This window comes from Musa acuminata, chromosome BXJ1-7, assembly GCF_036884655.1.
Source record: "Musa acuminata AAA Group cultivar baxijiao chromosome BXJ1-7, Cavendish_Baxijiao_AAA, whole genome shotgun sequence".
NCBI lineage: Eukaryota > Viridiplantae > Streptophyta > Magnoliopsida > Zingiberales > Musaceae > Musa > Musa acuminata.
The window spans coordinates 40,084,231-40,101,323 of record NC_088333.1 but is presented as its reverse complement, the minus strand read 5'-3'; the positions used below and the strand labels follow the sequence as shown (position 1 = coordinate 40,101,323).

Sequence of the window (17,093 nt, the reverse complement as noted above, 5' to 3'; positions counted from 1 at the left end):
TACAGATAATATTCATTTCTTTATTAAAGTGTGCCAATTTTTTGTCAGTAGTAATCCTTTTTTTTTAATACAAATAATAATATTTATTTTTTATTTTTTAGTGGTATTTATTTTTATACAGATGATATTCATTTCTTTATTTTAAATATACCAAATTCTTGTCCATGGTAGTCTTTTTTATATTAATAATATTTTTTATTAAAATATATTAATTATTTACTAGAAATGAGATTATATTATGTTTTTTTTTTATCATTGTTCGTAGGTTATAATAATATTATATTTTTATTTGAGCCATTTGCACTGCCTTCAAGTAACTTTATATTATTTTTATTATGATGATCGATATATTATAATAAATTAATTTTTAATTTTTATTTGGGTGTTGTAATTTTTAACTTATTATAAATGTCTATTTGATCAATATATGTTTTTATTATGTTTTGATTTTATTTGACTCATTTATAATATTTTATTATAGTTAATTTGTTAGAGATAATTTAAATAATTTTTAAATTATGAATTTTTTTAATTTCGAAACTGAAATTATGCATAAAAAAAAATTCGTCACTCATTTTAATCCGCCGATATAATTCTTGACGCAGCCGTACATCGTCGCCGTCCGTTTGTGACGGCTCGCCGTGATTGATCGCATGACGATCGTTTATGCGTCCCCATTTATTACTTCTGTTCATCTCGTCCGCCCAAATTCTTCTACAAATCACGACACCGCAATCGAACGGCTCAAAACACCCACCGGTGCAACACGGACGGTAGATGTGGCTCCACCCGTGGAATCTTCCCCAAGATGTTGGCGCTCCTTCGCTAACTCACCACCGCGTCTCTCCCCTCCGTTCCTATATAGCGTCTAAACCCTAATCGGCGGTCTCGATTCGGTCCATTCCATTTCCATTTCCCTTGGGATTCATCTCGTTGTTGATCGGAATTCGATGGCGAGCAACGATCCCGATCGCGAGGAGGAGGCGGCTCCAGCCGGCGAGGACGAGGACACCGGTGCCCAGGTCGCACCCATCGTCACCCTCTCCGAGGTCGTCGTCACCACCGGCGAGGAGGAAGAGGACGCCCTCCTCGATCTGTAAGCATTTCCTTTGATCCGAACCGTCCCTCTGGTTTTCTTGGCGATCTCGAGGTCTGATTTGCTCGTTTGATCTCTTCGTGCTCGTCCGCCTGCCGCTGCCAGAAAGGCGAAGCTGTACCGGTTCGACAAGGAGGGGAACCAGTGGAAGGAGAGGGGAACCGGGAGCGTGAAGCTTTTGAAGCATCGGGAGTCGGGCAAGGTGCGGCTGCTGATGCGCCAGGTCAAGACCCTCAAGATCTGCGCTAACCATCTCGGTAGGGCACTCCGCCCCGTTCTTGATTCTGGTTCTTAGTTGTTGTTGGTCTGTATCTGAAGTCTCCCTTTCTCGATTTCCGTCTCAGTTCTTCCGTCGGTCAAGATTCAGGAGCACGCGGGGAACGACAAGTCGTGCGTGTGGCATGCGTCGGATTTCGCCGATGGGGAATTGAAGGAGGAGATGTTCTGCATACGATTCGGCTCCGTAGAAAGTGAGCATCTTTTATCCTTTTCCTAAATTTATGTAAAGCCTCTCTGCCATTCCTACTTTAGTTCGTTGACTAATACTTTTATGTAACATAGTAATTGTGAAGTATGAGTATTATTCACTAGTTTTAGTGTCTATCCCAGTAGTTTAGTGTCATTCCCTCGCTGCCATTCCCTCTTGTGCTTCTATCCCAGTAGTTTTAGTGTCTATTTGATGTAATAAGGGATGATGAGCATGTTGGTTCTTCAATTCACTGTTGTCCATTTTATGTTCCTATGATTGTGACCCCAATCCTTATTGCCATTTGTTTATCCAAAGCCCCAACTGAAATTTATTATTTTATTATTCATCTTCCTTCATATTATTTATCACTATACTGCTTACAAGCCCAAGCCCTTGTGTGAACTATTTCAACTTCAATGGAAGCGGTGTCTGTAACTCTGTGCACTCATTGTTGTTGCACCTTTAGTATGTCATGGTCCGCGATTGATGCCATTGGTCAGAGTAGCTTTTTAGAAGGGAGTGTGTGGGACTCCCTTGTTTGCTAAAGTGCTTTCTCGCATATTTCTTGGCTAGAAGGGTTCAGATAAGTGTACCATAGGGTTAACCTTCCCTCATCCTTCTGAAACTACTGCTGATGTAGTCTGGTTTTTTTTCTTTTTTACTTGCTTTCAGCACATGAACGTCCAATCTTTATATAAATGTCAATTCTGGTGTTTCTAAGAACTTGATCAAGTGTTGTGAACTTGCGGTCGCATGCATGAGTCTCTTCCTATGGCTTTCACTTTCCATCTTCTTTCCATCTTTACTGAAAGTGAAGGACAATTTTAGATCCTTCCATCAGGTTCATTTGATTTTACCATCTATAATTCTTGATATTGTTTTATGCCTGATGTTGCTTTGTAATGTGGAGCTGTTACTAGATTTAGTGGTACTTATAGGCAAATTTTCTTCCTACTAATAGCAGAGTTAGCAGTGTTAGGGACAGTTTTTTGAATGAGGGGTGATTGCTGTTTTAGTTTTCTCTCCATGGAGAGGAGCAAAATGATCTGTGACATGAATGGAATTGTTAAGAACGAGAATTAAAAGGCTCTGGTATAGACAAACTGCAGGATGTACTTCTCGATGTTGATAGGGTCTGAAATAAGGTTTAGATCTGAAAATAAATTGAACATCTGACGGAAGGTTCATATTATGTGCACAAAAAATCTGGTAATTGAGAAAAAGCTATGATCTGATAATCAGTCTTAGATGTCATCGCAGTGCAAATCTTTGAGCCCGAAGGGCATAATGAATCAATCAAAGAGAGTATTTGGAAGATAGGGAAAAATTTTAGAAAACTGGAAAACAAAATCGTGGTTTCCTCTCATGCTGCAACTCATTTGAAGCCTTAATATTTTTAACAAGGCCGTATAGATTTTGTGGTTTTCATTCCCCTTTTTTTTTCATTTCTGTTGATATCTTTTCCTTTTGCTCTTTTTCATGATGAAAAGGTTGTAGATGCTAGACAATTACATATTGTTTGTCATGATGTGTTACCGTGTGCTACACCACCATAAAAGGATTGTCAAGCTTTGTCCTGTGTTAATTATTTTAATTGTTATAACATATGTCATGTATATAGCACACATGAACTTTTACGTAGATATGTTTGATTATAGATTATTCTGGTCAAGCCAATGGAATTGTTTTCTTCTTTGTCATATGATCATTGCTTCAAGGAATTCCCTTCAACTGAAGAAACTTTGTTGAACTATGGAGGTCGAACCGGACAAGCATGTGCTGTGCAATGATAGCATAAAGTTTTGAACGCGTAGTATAAACCAAATACTTTACTGGTTTGCCTCAATGAGTCAAAGGTCAAACTCGAGAAGCATGATAATAGCACATACGTCTGAATGATTCTTGTTATTAACCAAATATTTGTCTGGTTTGCATAAATAATTTTGATGGGCAAGCTGGATAAGTATTTAGGATATGTTTAGTCTTAACCAATCACTTAGATCCGCAGACATTCACAAATGAATGAATCCTTGATCTTTGCTTGTCGATAATCCCAAGAAGATGTGTGGATTTACTCGTATCTCTTCTCTCTTTGTTTGTGGTTATGCCTTGGATTCGTGCATGCATGTTTTTAGCCACTCTACCTTTGTCACCCTTTGGAGTTACTACTACCACTTTTGGCTAATTTTTTGTCTTTTCATTCTTCAATTTGTTGCACAATGAGTTTTCTTTGACATTTTGTTGGTGCTCAGAACCAGCACTGAAGTTGGCTGCCTATTGATAGGAGATCAATTAGATTTTGCAATCTTTTAACATTCAGCTTCACAAGATATTTTGTGTCCAATTAATAGAAAATCGACATAAATATTCATGTGCACAGACAGACCTTAATGATGACCATACTGAACAAAATCTTGTGTATTATCAAACCTCGTGCTATCTCTGATGTATCATTATCTGTGCCTATTAATAGTCATCAAAATTGCAGTGGCATCTCCCCCTTCTACTGACCCTCGATTTGCTCTTCCACTATAGACTGCAAGAAATTCATGGAGACGGTCGAAGGCATTGCGGAATCTTCTGAAAAGAACGAAGAGAAGGAGAGCAAGGATGCGTCAGACGCTGCTGGACTCCTGGACAAGTTAAGTGTGCATGAAGGCAAAACCGAAAAGGCTCCAGAGGAGGTTCCAGCTGCTGCTGTGAAGGCAGACGATGAAACCGAAAAGTAGGCAGCGGAAACGAAACCTGAGGAACCTTCTAAGTCTTAAGGATATTTGTGTTGGCCTATCTACATAGAGTTTGTCACGTTCAATGTTTCCAGGGACAACAGATCAAAGATTTGGGTAGCAGTGTCCATTTCAATGTTTGGAGGCATTGTGGGGGTCAGGTGGGTAGAGTTGTTGCTCTTGCATTTGGGACGAGTGGCGAATTGTGTCGTGCTGCAGATGTATTCCTTGTCGATTGGTTTCAATTGATTCTGATGGTTTTCTTGTTTTCGTTGCACTGTTGGAATATGTTTTAGAGGATCCACTTAGATTCTCCCACCGCGAGTATGACTTGTCAGCTTTCCTATCCGGACGTGGTGATATGGTGGTTGATGATGAGTGCGTTCCTAACCTCCCGCTGCCGCTGCCGCTGCCGCTGCTGCTGCTGCTGCTGCTGCTGAGCTTGAGAAGGCCATGGCATTGCGCACGGTCGGCGACCGACCGCATTGGCTCTCCGGAATGCTCACTTATTGATGTTATTATGTTGTTGACCTTTCCACGTAAGATTATTATTACGGTACTATTCCGAAGCCACCAAAACAGGAAAGAAGACGAACAACAAGAGGCATGTCTCCTCCCTGCACATAGTTTGATAGGTGGGAACCAAGTGTTTCACTGCACCCCCGAGGTTTACTGCTCTTGCCTTGCAGTTGGTCTACAACCATCCGTGACTCGTCAGACCAAAAGGAAACCACCCTCTACGCAGACGGAGGAGGAGGAGGACGAGGAGAGACGGTTCAACCATCAATTCTCCGTATCTTTCTTACCCTTAGAGTTCATGTGTTTCAAAATAAAATAAAATCGTATGAATACGCTCATCCATCTAAAACGGATAATTTTTCAGACGAAAAATGTTGCAGGATTTGAGAGGGAAAGAAGGAAACACCACATTTGATTTTGTTGAGGGGAACAAATACACCAACAAAATTTGATATGAGAATTGCTGGCCTCAGTCAAAGTTCAACGCGTGATAATCCAGCACACGAAGACCATCACCCGGTCAATGATCGAGTCATTTGGATATTAGCCTAATGTAAAATATTCTCGAAATAATAATCTATTCATATTCTTAAAATACATTGATATTGTTTCGTTATCAATTTAAGTGCCGAAGAAGTCATACGGAGAAATCAATCCAACTTTGAACGCTCTTTGCACATGAGAGTTCCACACCATACAGGACTACTTCAAATATCACCGGACGACTGTCAATGCAAGAGAACCAATCGCACAAAGCGATTCAGCTACAGGGAAAGCAAGTGTGTCACTTCAACTCTCTCTCTCTCTCATCTTCTATGTTTGCGATCGACAGTAAGGATGACCACAGCAGCAAATTATTCTTGTACCATATGCTGCTCATCTGTACCTTACTTCATCTATCTGACTCCCATTCTCGATTATATGCAAAAGAAGAATCCATCTTATAAGAGTATTCATTTTAATATTTAATGCAGGGAAGCTGAAACTCATTGAATTCACCAAAATATATACCCTCTTCTTTTTCTTTTCTCCATTTCCTAATTTACTGTTACCTATCAGGAAATGTGAAAGAAGGGAAACAAAATGGCTGGATTGAAGCCAAGAAGCTATATCCTGATAGAGATACTCGATCATCCCCCACCTTGCAACTGTGGAAATCCATTCACAGTTACAAGTAGACTTTCTTTTGCTGCAAAATAAATGCTGTGCTGATGGATTAGAGATTGTTACAACTGTAGAATCTCATTTGTGCAGCATTAGACTGTTAGATATCCGGAAACTTAACATTTTCCATATCACTGACCCTCCGATGCTCATCATATGATGCAATTTGATGCTTCAATTGAAAGAGGAAGAACTTCAAGAATCTTATCACAAGTTACTCCTCTTTGCACAACTGCTGATAGATTGATTATTAGGCAAATGCACTATAATTAATGATAACCTCCTGTCAAAACCCTAAACCCTTAGTAAAACCTCAATAGTCCTTTACAAGTGCACAGAGCATTCAGAATTAAGATTACTGTCGTACATAAAGCTAATTGAGTGTATGTCAGATATAACAAATGGGTTAATTGGTCTATCAACTTCGTTTGATCTAAATCATTGATCAAAATAATTGAAATTAATAATAATACACTCATCATATATTTATAAGTCAATCTCAATCTTATACGCTTCTGAAACTAATTAGGAGTGTTACGAGAATCGTATACATATATAATTAAACCAATACTTTGTTGGAGAGATGTCATACAAGACAAAAGAAGGAGCAATCATTTGGTCAATGATGCGTGATTTTGTCAACAATGATTAATGATGAGGAGTAGATATATAAAGAAAAATACTTATCCATCCACAGCTAAAACTAATATGCAGGCTTGCAGTGAGTCAACTCTCCTACAAGATCTCATGGGTTGCTCTTTGGAAGGAAGTACACAAGCAAGGCAAATAGAGTGCCCTATTTAGGGTGCTAACACCTCTGTCGTAATAAATACATGTTGGAAACAATACGGAAAAGTACTAAACATCTCACCACATTGCCATCGTATGGTGAGACCTCCAGTACTTGACACTATGCTGACTTCTTCTTCTTCTTCTTCTTCCTCCATCTAACCTGCTGTGCTCCGGGAGGATGCCTTGGCATCATCTCTGGACCAAATGTCAAGGCTTGAGGATGAGGGAGGAAACAAGGCGAGTGACAAGTTGCTGTCTACTTGCTCCTCTTCCCATGTCTTCGGCCGCTTCTCCTGCCGTGGTCCTGTATGCAGAGATAGAGCGAGATCAGGCTCGTGATCCCCAGCTTCTCGTCTCACCTGCCTCCGCTCTTCGATTCGGGTCCTGAAGTAGCAGCTCTCGGTCTCTCTCGGTTTATGTCCGGTGTGATCATGGAAGAGCTGCGTCTCGCTGCCTTTTCCGGTATCTTGATTGCTTGTTATCCTGCTTTTATCTCCGAGGATCATCTCGGTATAAGATCCTGATCCCGTAGTCGCCATGGCCCTCGCGAGGATTTGGTTCGGCATCCAATATCTGTGGCTGCCCCAGGAAACATCATCTGGTCTGGAAAGAGACCGAAGCCAGAAGAAGTGAAGAGGGGTTTTGATTGGAAAGCTGTAATGGCAATATCGTGACATGACTGGATCCCGAGGGTTTCATGTACCTTGATTTGCTGTTAGGCCTTTGATGGAAGGCATGCAACAGGGGGAGATGGCTGAGACTGTACGCGTGTGGCTGGCCGCCTTGCATCAGGTTCCTCGGATTTGCTATGGCAAAAGGAGAAGCAGCTATCATGAGTAGCAGCTGGTTGCAGAAACAAAACGAGATGTAGTGTGTGGTGTGGATGAGATCAGATCGATACCGTGACCAGAATCTTCATTCTTGCTCCTGTACATCTGCCGTAAGCAGTAGAACCCAAACAAGGTTCAGTTGAGGTCAGGAGAGGAGCGATCGAGAAGCAAGCAAGGAGAGTTAGATACCTGCAAGTGACTCTTGACGTGAGCTATGCTTAGTCCCTTTACATTCATCAGCTGGAGGACCAGCTTTGGTGTTGCTCCTGGATGCACACGAGAACAAGAATGCGTATCAGATATATATATATATATATGTTGCCATCATCTATCTTAGTGTGAAGAGGGTGATCGATCCGCTCACGGTCTTTGCCGCCGAGCCTCTCCACGGCATGGACGAAGCAAAGGTGTAGGTCAGGTGTCCATCGGAGCCTTGGGTTCTTGGATCTGACGTACTGACGCACGCCCTCCTTGCGATCGTTCTCCTCCACCGTGCTGTTGCTGGAGCTCCCTCCGTTCCTGGGACTATCTTCACCGTCTTCCTCCACCATGTCCCTCTCCGAAGGGCTTGATCTCCTCGAGATCGCCGAACCAGAAGTTGCCATCACCGCCGCCGCCACCTCCTCCTCCTCCTCTTCCTCCTTCAAGGGATCACAACAAGGAATTCCAGGCTTCTTTGATGGACTTCGCTTTTGCCTCTGGCTCAGACTCCGAATTAAATGAACTGAGGGAATCAACCTGCTATAATTCCATCCTCTCTGGGACAGGTGGTGGGAAAGAAACAGATTAGAAGCTGCAAAAAACCTAACCCTAACACAAGCAGACAACTCACTCTCTCTCTCTCCTCTCTCTCTCTCTCTATTGTTTGTGTATAGGAGGAAGGTCAAGTATGTCATGCATGGATAATATGTCGCCATAGATTATCCAAATGTCAGGTGTATGTTGGTGATGGCCATGCATGTGAGCGGTGGTGTTTCTATGATCATATGGAGTGGGAAACAAGCAAGCAAGCGGTGGGATGTAAGATCACGTTACTGACTCTCTTTCGATGTGAGCTGTCGGTGATGCCGACCCCAACCTTAAGACGACTCTCTCTCTCTCTCTCTCTCTGACTCACACACACACTTCCACCTCTCGTCGGGAATCACGGAATTGTATTTAACTTGGCTTCCCTCTCTCTCTCTCTCTCACACACACACACGCTCGCACATGTTTGCATGAAAGCATTGGAACTTTAGCGTCCTCGTAGCAACATAAGCCTATATATCTGCTTACAACTCGTTGCTTTCTCTCTCTACGTGGGTATATTCGCTCTACGTGGGTACACATGTATGAAGATTAAGTACAGGCAACTAAAGCCCTTGTTTGGAGGATCCAAAGCCACTCGCTTGAGTTGGTGGACCTCATCGAATGCCCGTGATTCAACACGAGGTGTCTCCGGAAGCTTAGGTCACATTGTGTTCTTCAGGAACTGAAGGATTATGGACCATACAGCAGAGCAGGGCTTCCACTTGCTTGACTTTTCAGCTGTGGTAGTTCCCTTTGCAACCTAACCTAACCTATGCAGACCATCAATCAAATAAACAAGCTCATCAGATTAATCATTGCTTCGCCAGGAAATGTGTTGCATGCATCATATTAATGTCTAATCTATTCGATCATCCAAATTCCATGAGAAATTAGATTTACCACGAACATGTTCTCAATTTCAGAGACTCGATATAAAGCCAATAAATTCTCCTTAGTGTTACATTAATCATCTTTTCTTTTCTTTTTTTTTTGTGTTTAGGTCATTCAAAAGTCAAACTCGTTCTTAAAATTCAATCAATCAGAGCTTTGCTTATCCATATGTACGCATATTCAACACATAATAGGTACATAACCAGACAAGAAGGTGGACACCATATTTGTTATTTTCTTCCTCATGTGTTTGATCAATGATCACTTCGTACTTGATATGCTGATATGCCTATTTGTCTTGTCTTAATCTCTTCTTCTAATGGAAACATTACTAGGAGCACATCATTGATATGGTCGTATCAGGATGGAGATCTAGTTTACACATCTATCTTGTAAGAACTAATACTGACGAATAAAGTCTGAGGCGTCCGAGATGATCACTTGAGCATTCGCCAAGATTACAAAGATTAGAGTCGAGTAGGATGCATGACCAAGTCTCTCCGACGCTAAAGTTGAAACTGAAATAAAAAATAGAGTCATTGATGAATAATAATAAATTTATAAAATTTATAAAAGATTATGTTCAAAAATATTTATAAAAACTGGACCGCACCTCTTGGAGATTCAATGGTGATGTGGTCAATGACACGGAATTGATGTGGCACCTATTATCCACGTGTCATGTTAGGCGTATAATATATAGACATACGTATAGATGAGTGAGGGCGTCTCATAAGAGGAAGCCATCGGCATCCGCCTTGAAGACTGTCAAAGATTGCGGCCAACCGCTCATGGAAGAAAGAATCTGACGGCCATACGGTTTCCTGCTATTGTTTTGGGTGACGAATGGTTGTGACGAAACTGTCGGCGTTCGTTCACGGAATTTGACCGCATCTGTACCTGCAAAAGCCGACGACAGAGTGCTTCCCCTTATCTCCACCACACAAGACTTGCCAAGTGCATGTTTCTGCTTCTCGTTCCGAGACTTATTGCTGTGCAACCACTGCTACCACTGAAACCTCAGCACTCGTTACTGTGGTGTGAAGAGAGGATTTCTTTTCATTCATCCCTCAGGTGGAAACTTTGTTCTTTGCTGTGCCTGAAAAAGGAGCATCGACTTCTTGTAAGTGACTGGAGAACGTGAAGTCAAGCATATGCGTTGAGTTTGTGATGGACAGCTATAGCACACCCATCAAGAATGCCTAGACATTTGAGGCCAAATGGAACTAAACAAACCTCGTGATGTCCCCATGTAGTAGTTCATCTCAAGCTTCCACTGCTTGATCCCTCAGGTTATTCCCTTCCTGTGATTCAAACCCTAGAAGAATGACTGCTTAGAGACAGTTCTCAGAAAAAAAATTACAATATGGTAAAACAATCTTAGGTTCCAAACATGAACTTGGTGGATGCCAGATATTCTATCATAATAATTCTCATATATAGTATGAATGTGTCTTCTTTTTCATGATGCATTAGCAAGTAGTTGGTTAACACAAAATAATATGATGACAATATCCGAATGATGATGATGATGAAATTTCTTTCCTATGAGCAATGATATTTATCATACCTAATGAAAATATTTATCATACCTTCCCAGAGAATTTGCAGGATGATGATCTAGTGAACTTGTACTGAATACCAAAACAAGAGCGATAGGGACTAAGAAAATATTCCAAGTGTGTCCTGCAAGCCTCTGATTGCACTGGTCCTGAGAGATTTTTTAATGCTTGATTTGGTGCAGAAAGATTCACTTGCATGAGCAACCTGCAGAGGTCAACCATCAATAGTTTTCTTTTATGATGCAGACCATGCTAGGGAAATGCAAGAACCCTGTTGAGTATGGAAGGATGTCTGTCCCCATGCCTCATCATCCATGCAGTTAACTATACATGCCCATCATCCATGTATCCACGTCATGCTGCTCTAGATTAGTGTTTGTGTCACTACGCAACAGATCTCCAAGGAGCTACATTTCTATAATTTAATGATGATCCATGCTGGTGTGGTACAAACACTGTATAAAATATCACTGACCACAAGTAACTATTAGATAAAATTTTCAGTCAAGAGAGGGTGTTGCAGCTTTTATATACCCTTGCTGACCTTTCTCTTAAGGCATAGTGTTACCAGAGTACTCAGTTAGGTAATAGTCATTTCCCTGCCTACCATGACATGGTTCACTGGACTGGGTGTCCATGTGTGCCTCTGCACGAATCCTAAGCTGCTTCTGTCAAGACCTTCATGTGCTTTAGAGAATCCCATGTTGAAGTCCTGATGCAATGGCATTTTGCTTCTCTTAAAAGGGGCAGACCTTCCTGAAATTAGAAAGAAAAGAGGAGGAGAAGTTTTTTCTTTTGACCTATGAGGGAATGATGCATATTTACGTTGCTTTGGTGTTTGCGAAATGATGTGAGGGGGAAGGAGCAAAATTTGGAGGTTCTCATCATTTATTGCATGTCCTTATGTCTTGTCTGGATATAAAACAATCGAGTCATTACAGATCTAAAACTCTGTTTTTCACTATAACAACAACTATCGGTTGTTGAAATGAACAGCACTAACTTTGTTTCCATACGAACAACACAAATCACCCGATTCAAGTGTCCAATATTACGATCAACAAAGTTGATCAAAATAGCTTTCTATACTGCCAAATGACCTTAGAACCATGGTTTGAAACTCAAAAGACCACCAATTATTGCTATCTATATGAAACTCTTTCTTATTATATTTTCGTATGTGTGTTTATCGGGCTAATTCTTCTAATCCCAGTCAACTAAACCTAACTCATGAAAGGAGTTTGACCCTCAGGAGTTTAGTTCATGTAGAACTGCTGGCTTGTTCCTGAAATAAGACTTCATTTCAGGAGGATAGAAATTGAGGAACTAATGCGTAAAGGGCACAGAAAATTATCAACCAGCATAAACTTTTGATAATTTAGAACCTAACTTTACCCGAAAGTATGGAACTAATTATGTGGATCCCAAATATTATCATCAATTAGTATTTACATCTCAAATAAACTAGTGTCACTGAAATTGAAAAAATGAAATGACATCTAGAACTAACACAAGAAATGGCAACTCTAGTAAAAGATGCATACTGAATAAGATCAGAAGAACAACTAGTATCAGCACACATTCACATTGTTCTTTGATAAAGTAAACTAGCATTGGAAGCTTGAGGTTTAGCTTCATCCCAAAAATAAAGAGTAAGGATAAAAGCTTGTTTTGTCTGTTTAATCAAGGAATCATCCTTTCGTCACCCACAGTATGGTCAAAGGTGAGGGTAGCTAGGTGGTTCACCAGTTATGTCATGAAAATAGAGACGGTGGTTATGAAATCACACTTGCAACAAAAACATTAATCTGATATAAAGAACAGATATGGCCAAAATTAAGTAAAAGAAAATGTGTGACGATATCATTCATGTACTCAATGAAGTTATCCCACTCGAACCGAATTGAGTTTAACTACTCAACGAATTAATTGATTAAGTTTTTACCTAGCCACTAAGATTTATGCACAATAAGTTGACTCAAAATCCCACCAAGTATCTAATTGGAAGAAAAATGTAGAGAAAGAAAAGCTGTCAAGTACATATCGGATAAGTTTTTTTTTATCAAACTTTCTTGAAAATTTAATCAGTGGTAAAAACAGCCCTAAAAGAATATGTGACTATTGGCGCACGACGAAGTTTGTCCTAAAATCCTTCATCAACATTTGCCAACTAGGTTCTATTTCAAGATCATAAAACATGGAAATGTCTTTGTCCAATTTAATGATTAGCATACCTCCACGTACGGCTCGTAGAACAAACCGTGATCGCTGGCAAGAAGATGAGAAAAATGACGCTGTTTTCAATTATGTTCCTCCTCTTGTTGAATTGTTCACCTTGAACTATTCTGTCCTGTCCATCAGAAAGCTGGCTGCAAATGTATCTTCCATGGAGGAGACCAGCTGCAAAAAAACACATGTGCTGTTTTGGACAAAGTTGCAACCCGGCAGATGGTGACAACGTCTTTTTTCTAGTCTAATCATTTGGCTTGAGCTAAAAGCAAAGAAGAGAAATGCGACATGTACCTTCCAAGTTCCGTGCAGTAACATGACAACAGGGGCTTACTGGAATATTAGGCAATCATAGTGAGTTGGAGAGCAACCACCTTCTTTTTCCTCTGAACAGCTCAAATTTATTTTTTTTCTGAAAATGATTGAAACAGAGTTCCAAGATTGGTGAGATGGCTGGGATAATGCCCAAACAAGTAAAGAGAACCTACAATTAAGCATAAATTAAGTTCATCCATCATCAATTGAGCCGTAGAGTACATGCTGGTATGTACTTGTGAATCACACTAAATCGTCACCTGATTACAGTTCAGCGGCAAACACCCCTCTTTCTCTGGCTAACACTTGCACACACAGAGAATGACCGTCAACAAGAAACAGAGCACCTGCAAATAGGTCCTTCATTACGTTTATGCATCGTATATCCAACTCTTCCGTTGTTGCTTGGGAAAGTAAATGATCCATCAAGGCTAAATTTCACACAGTAAGATGGGCAGTTCTCATCCGACCCATCTCAGATAGATTGGCATACTTCCCTCAATCACATAATGTTCACGCAAAATTGTCGGTGATAGCTGAAACATGAAATAAGATGATCTCGATGGACGACAAGAACACTGATTGTAGACACAAACTCGTCGAAGCCAACTTGGAGTAAGCCATCGATGGCGTGAGAGGTTGCCCTCCTACTCCTCGAAGACGATCACATCAGATAGAAGCACTAACTTAGAAAGAATCTAAACTAGGTTTTGTGGAAACGTTGCAGTGTATATCGATGGGGCCAAAAGTCTTGATTTGGACCAAACAATGAGGTGAGGCCGCTTAGCCCATCAATGCCCGCTCGACAGTGTGGAAGAATGTGGTTTATGATCTCAGCCCAGCAGAAGAATGGAAACCCTAAAAAATAAGATCTGTGATGAAACCAGGTCCGAACCTTTGATGAAGGGAGGAGAATCTGCTCGGAAGCCATGGCGGAAGGCAAAGACAGACAAGGAAGGGGAGATTGGCGAGGGATGCGTCAATGGCGACATCGACGATCGGTTAAGGTGGATTCAAATGAATCGGTCCCGCTTGACGCCTTTGATCGAGATTTCTCATATATCCGTACGTGCCATTAACCAATCCTCGGAGTATAATCACATTAATTTGTACGTACGAGTGGGTGGAAAGATGGGTAGAAAATATAATAATGTGGGTCCACTGTTTGTTTGGTTCACGAGCCAACAGTGCAATAAAGCATCTGGTTTCGATTGTGGGTCCCGCGTTTTAGCTTGGTAGGTGGGCGTACGTGGCTGATGTCAATCGAGTTAAAATATTGGGTCAAAAACTCGCGGTTTTTTATGTGCATGAAGATTGTTATATATACTCAAGCTGTGTATAGATACTGTACGTTAACAGAAACGAAGATAAATTTGGGGCATTATGTGAGGAGAGCCTTCGTGATTCGTGCTACAAAATAGTCATTGAAATAGTCAGTTTACAGCTGAGTTGATCTTCCAAATCTCCGCTTCAGGCCGTAGGCCCTTTTGTCACCTGCCATTCGATCTCCTCACCTCCTCTCACCGATCTAATTAGCCTCTCCTGCGCCATGGCATGAGCCGGATGCTGTCGTCTTCCTCCACCAGTCTCTACATGACAAAAACGAGTTTCTGGCACTTGTTTTGAGCTCCTGTGGCATTTTCATCGCCCCTCACTGCCTCATCTCTCTCTTGGGTTCCCTGTCTCTAGCTCTCTCTTTCTTGGATTTGGATGAATGGAGACGGCGATGGCCGTGGAGAAGCTGCTGGAGGTGGCGGAGTCGGAGGTGGTGATCGAGTTCAAGCCCGGCACCAAGTGCCGGTCCACCCTACACCTCCGCTCCCTGCACCCGAGCTCCGCCGTCGCCTTCAAGGTGCAGACATCCTCCCCTGCCAAGTTCCACGTCAACCCACCCGCCGGCGTACTCCCGCCGCACGCCTCCGCTGCCCTGCACGTCATCCTCCGCCCCCAGCCACACCCGCCGACCGCCTTCCCCCGCTCCCCCTCCGATCGATTCCTCATCAAGGCATCTCTCTCCTCCGACCGCGGCGATTCTGCCACTCCCTCCCACTCCCACGACGTGAAGCTCAAGGTCGCCTACGTGGGCCCATTCCTTCTCCGCCACGCGGCCGCCCTCGGTGACGCAGCCGCCGTCCGCCACCTTCTGCGCCGCCAGCCACACCTACTTCCTCTCCTGCCTCCCGAGGCGCCCGCGACGCCGGCGGCTGCGGCCACGCCTAAGGGCTGGACGGGTGTCCACGCGGCGGCGGCGGCCGGGGAGTGGGAGGAGCTGAGGCGGATGCTAGAGGAGGAGGAGGAGGAGGCCGCAGTCGCCGAGGTGGTGGAGGCGAGGGACGCGGAGGGGCGGACGCCGGTGATGGTGGCGGCCGGGAAAGGGCATCTGAGGTGCGTGAGGGAGCTGGTGGAGAAGTGGGGGGCAGAGAAGGACGCGCGGAGCCGCGACGGGCGTACGGCGCTGTACCGCGCGGCGTCGAACGGAGACGCCGACACGGTGGCAACGCTTCTGGAGATGGGCGCCGACGCCGGCATCGCCACCGCCCGAGGCCGCACACCGCTCGACGTGGCTCGGGACAAGGGACATGTAAGTCGATCGCACCTAATCCCCTCTCATCACAGCTTCATCAAATTATCCGACAGTACATTGCTTGATTAGATATATTTCCAACATTCCACAACACAAAGAACAATTATTACTGATCATAAGCTTCATTTATGGTCTTTGAAGAGAGATCACAGGCGTGGTTTATCAACCATGCCCATCTCCTTCCCATGTCACCACCTTTGATGCTTCTTTGGCCGCACGTAGTTGCAAGTTGCAACAACATGAATGCATTCGCTAATCTCAAGGCTGCCTGCCCATGTCTTTGTCGATCTATTGTATGCATGTGAAACACCCTTCATTGCCACCGTACCGTGCAAGCAAAACGGAGACGTGGAAAGACGCAGTGCTCGGGACATGAACCCGTGACCGAGCTAGCTCATCTATGTCCCACCTGCAGCGTCCTACTCTCTCGCTTACCAAAACAACCTCACTAATGTTACTGCAATCTGTGGTCTGCTCTTTCACGGTGAGATTGTTCATGAAGCACTTTTGGGATGGACACTGATGTAGCAGTGGGTTGGTGAGTGCAGCAGGAGGTGGTGGAGCTACTGGAACGCGGGGAGATGGTGTTGACGGCATCGAGGAAAGGAGACCTGCGGCGGCTGGAGTGCCTGCTGAGGAAGCGCGTCGGCGTCCACAGTCGCGACCAGTACGGCCTGACGGCGCTCCACGCGGCGGCGATCAAGGGACACCGCGACGCGGTGGCGCTGCTGGCCGACTTCGGCATGGACTTGGAGTGCCAAGACGTGGAGGGGCACACGCCGCTGCACCTGGCGGTGGAGGGCGGGTGCCTGGAGACCGTGGAGACGCTCATCGACATGGGCGCCAACGTCAACGCCAAGACCAACAGGGGAGCCACGCCGCTGGTCATGGCGAGGTCCATGGGCTACGAGGCCATCGCGCAGCTGCTGGCGACGAGGGGAGCCGTGTCCTCCTCCTGCATTGCCTCCTCCTCTTCCTCCTCAACTTCATGAAATTTAGATTTCAAGTCTGGTGTGATATCACTTCCTCCTGTAGGTTTCGATGCTCTCATCTGGGGTTCATGAGACGCTGCCTGCCATGAAAGAATTGTTTCGTATCTCAGATTCAGAGCGCATTTTATAGTCTCA

General features: G+C 43.4%; 3 protein-coding genes and 1 long non-coding RNA gene across 5 annotated transcripts; 2 read left to right on the top strand and 2 right to left on the bottom strand.

The window, feature by feature from the left end:
- The first annotated feature begins 835 nt into the window (after nucleotides 1–835).
- On the top strand, nucleotides 836–4,561 carry LOC135679373 (ran-binding protein 1 homolog b-like). The gene is made up of 4 exons (XM_065193052.1): nucleotides 836–1,096; nucleotides 1,202–1,353; nucleotides 1,441–1,566; nucleotides 4,101–4,561. The coding sequence occupies exons 1-4, from the start codon at nucleotides 951–953 to the stop codon at nucleotides 4,292–4,294; spliced, it is 618 nt and encodes a 205-aa protein (XP_065049124.1). The 5' UTR covers nucleotides 836–950; the 3' UTR covers nucleotides 4,295–4,561.
- Nucleotides 4,562–6,696: 2,135 nt separating this feature from the next.
- Nucleotides 6,697–8,602, bottom strand: LOC135679372 (uncharacterized). The gene is made up of 5 exons (XM_065193051.1): nucleotides 7,961–8,602; nucleotides 7,786–7,862; nucleotides 7,668–7,701; nucleotides 7,470–7,572; nucleotides 6,697–7,369 (listed from the first exon to the last, which is right to left on the bottom strand). The coding sequence occupies exons 1-5, from the start codon at nucleotides 8,511–8,513 to the stop codon at nucleotides 6,922–6,924; spliced, it is 1,215 nt and encodes a 404-aa protein (XP_065049123.1). The 5' UTR covers nucleotides 8,514–8,602; the 3' UTR covers nucleotides 6,697–6,921.
- An 887-nt stretch (nucleotides 8,603–9,489) lies between these two features.
- Nucleotides 9,490–14,401, bottom strand: LOC103992542 (uncharacterized). Of its 2 annotated transcripts, none has more exons than XR_010515228.1 (7): nucleotides 14,278–14,401; nucleotides 13,362–13,479; nucleotides 13,073–13,238; nucleotides 10,869–11,594; nucleotides 10,513–10,594; nucleotides 9,890–10,375; nucleotides 9,490–9,794 (listed from the first exon to the last, which is right to left on the bottom strand). It is a non-coding gene; the product is annotated as an uncharacterized LOC103992542 (long non-coding RNA). The 2 variants fall into 2 exon arrangements; XR_010515227.1 differs by having other exon boundaries at nucleotides 13,643–14,394.
- Nucleotides 14,402–14,836: 435 nt separating this feature from the next.
- Nucleotides 14,837–17,093, top strand: LOC135679370 (protein VAPYRIN-like). The gene is made up of 2 exons (XM_065193048.1): nucleotides 14,837–15,963; nucleotides 16,515–17,093. The coding sequence occupies exons 1-2, from the start codon at nucleotides 15,097–15,099 to the stop codon at nucleotides 16,956–16,958; spliced, it is 1,311 nt and encodes a 436-aa protein (XP_065049120.1). The 5' UTR covers nucleotides 14,837–15,096; the 3' UTR covers nucleotides 16,959–17,093.

Bases quoted from the DNA above. Each gene is read 5' to 3' on its own strand.
- LOC135679373 (XM_065193052.1), top strand. From the start codon at position 951: ATGGCGAGCAACGATCCCGATCGCGAGGAGGAGGCGGCTCCAGCCGGC. The intron at 1,097-1,201 runs GTAAGCATTTCC...TGCCGCTGCCAG, and splicing joins GAGGACGCCCTCCTCGATCT to AAAGGCGAAGCTGTACCGGT. The intron at 1,354-1,440 runs GTAGGGCACTCC...TTTCCGTCTCAG, and splicing joins GATCTGCGCTAACCATCTCG to TTCTTCCGTCGGTCAAGATT.
- LOC135679372 (XM_065193051.1), bottom strand. From the start codon at position 8,513: ATGGCGACATATTATCCATGCATGACATACTTGACCTTCCTCCTATAC. The intron at 7,573-7,667 runs GTATCGATCTGA...CTTTTGCCATAG, and splicing joins GAATGAAGATTCTGGTCACG to CAAATCCGAGGAACCTGATG. The intron at 7,370-7,469 runs GTACATGAAACC...GTCTCTTTCCAG, and splicing joins AGGCCTAACAGCAAATCAAG to ACCAGATGATGTTTCCTGGG.
- LOC135679370 (XM_065193048.1), top strand. From the start codon at position 15,097: ATGGAGACGGCGATGGCCGTGGAGAAGCTGCTGGAGGTGGCGGAGTCG. The intron at 15,964-16,514 runs GTAAGTCGATCG...TGGTGAGTGCAG, and splicing joins TGGCTCGGGACAAGGGACAT to CAGGAGGTGGTGGAGCTACT.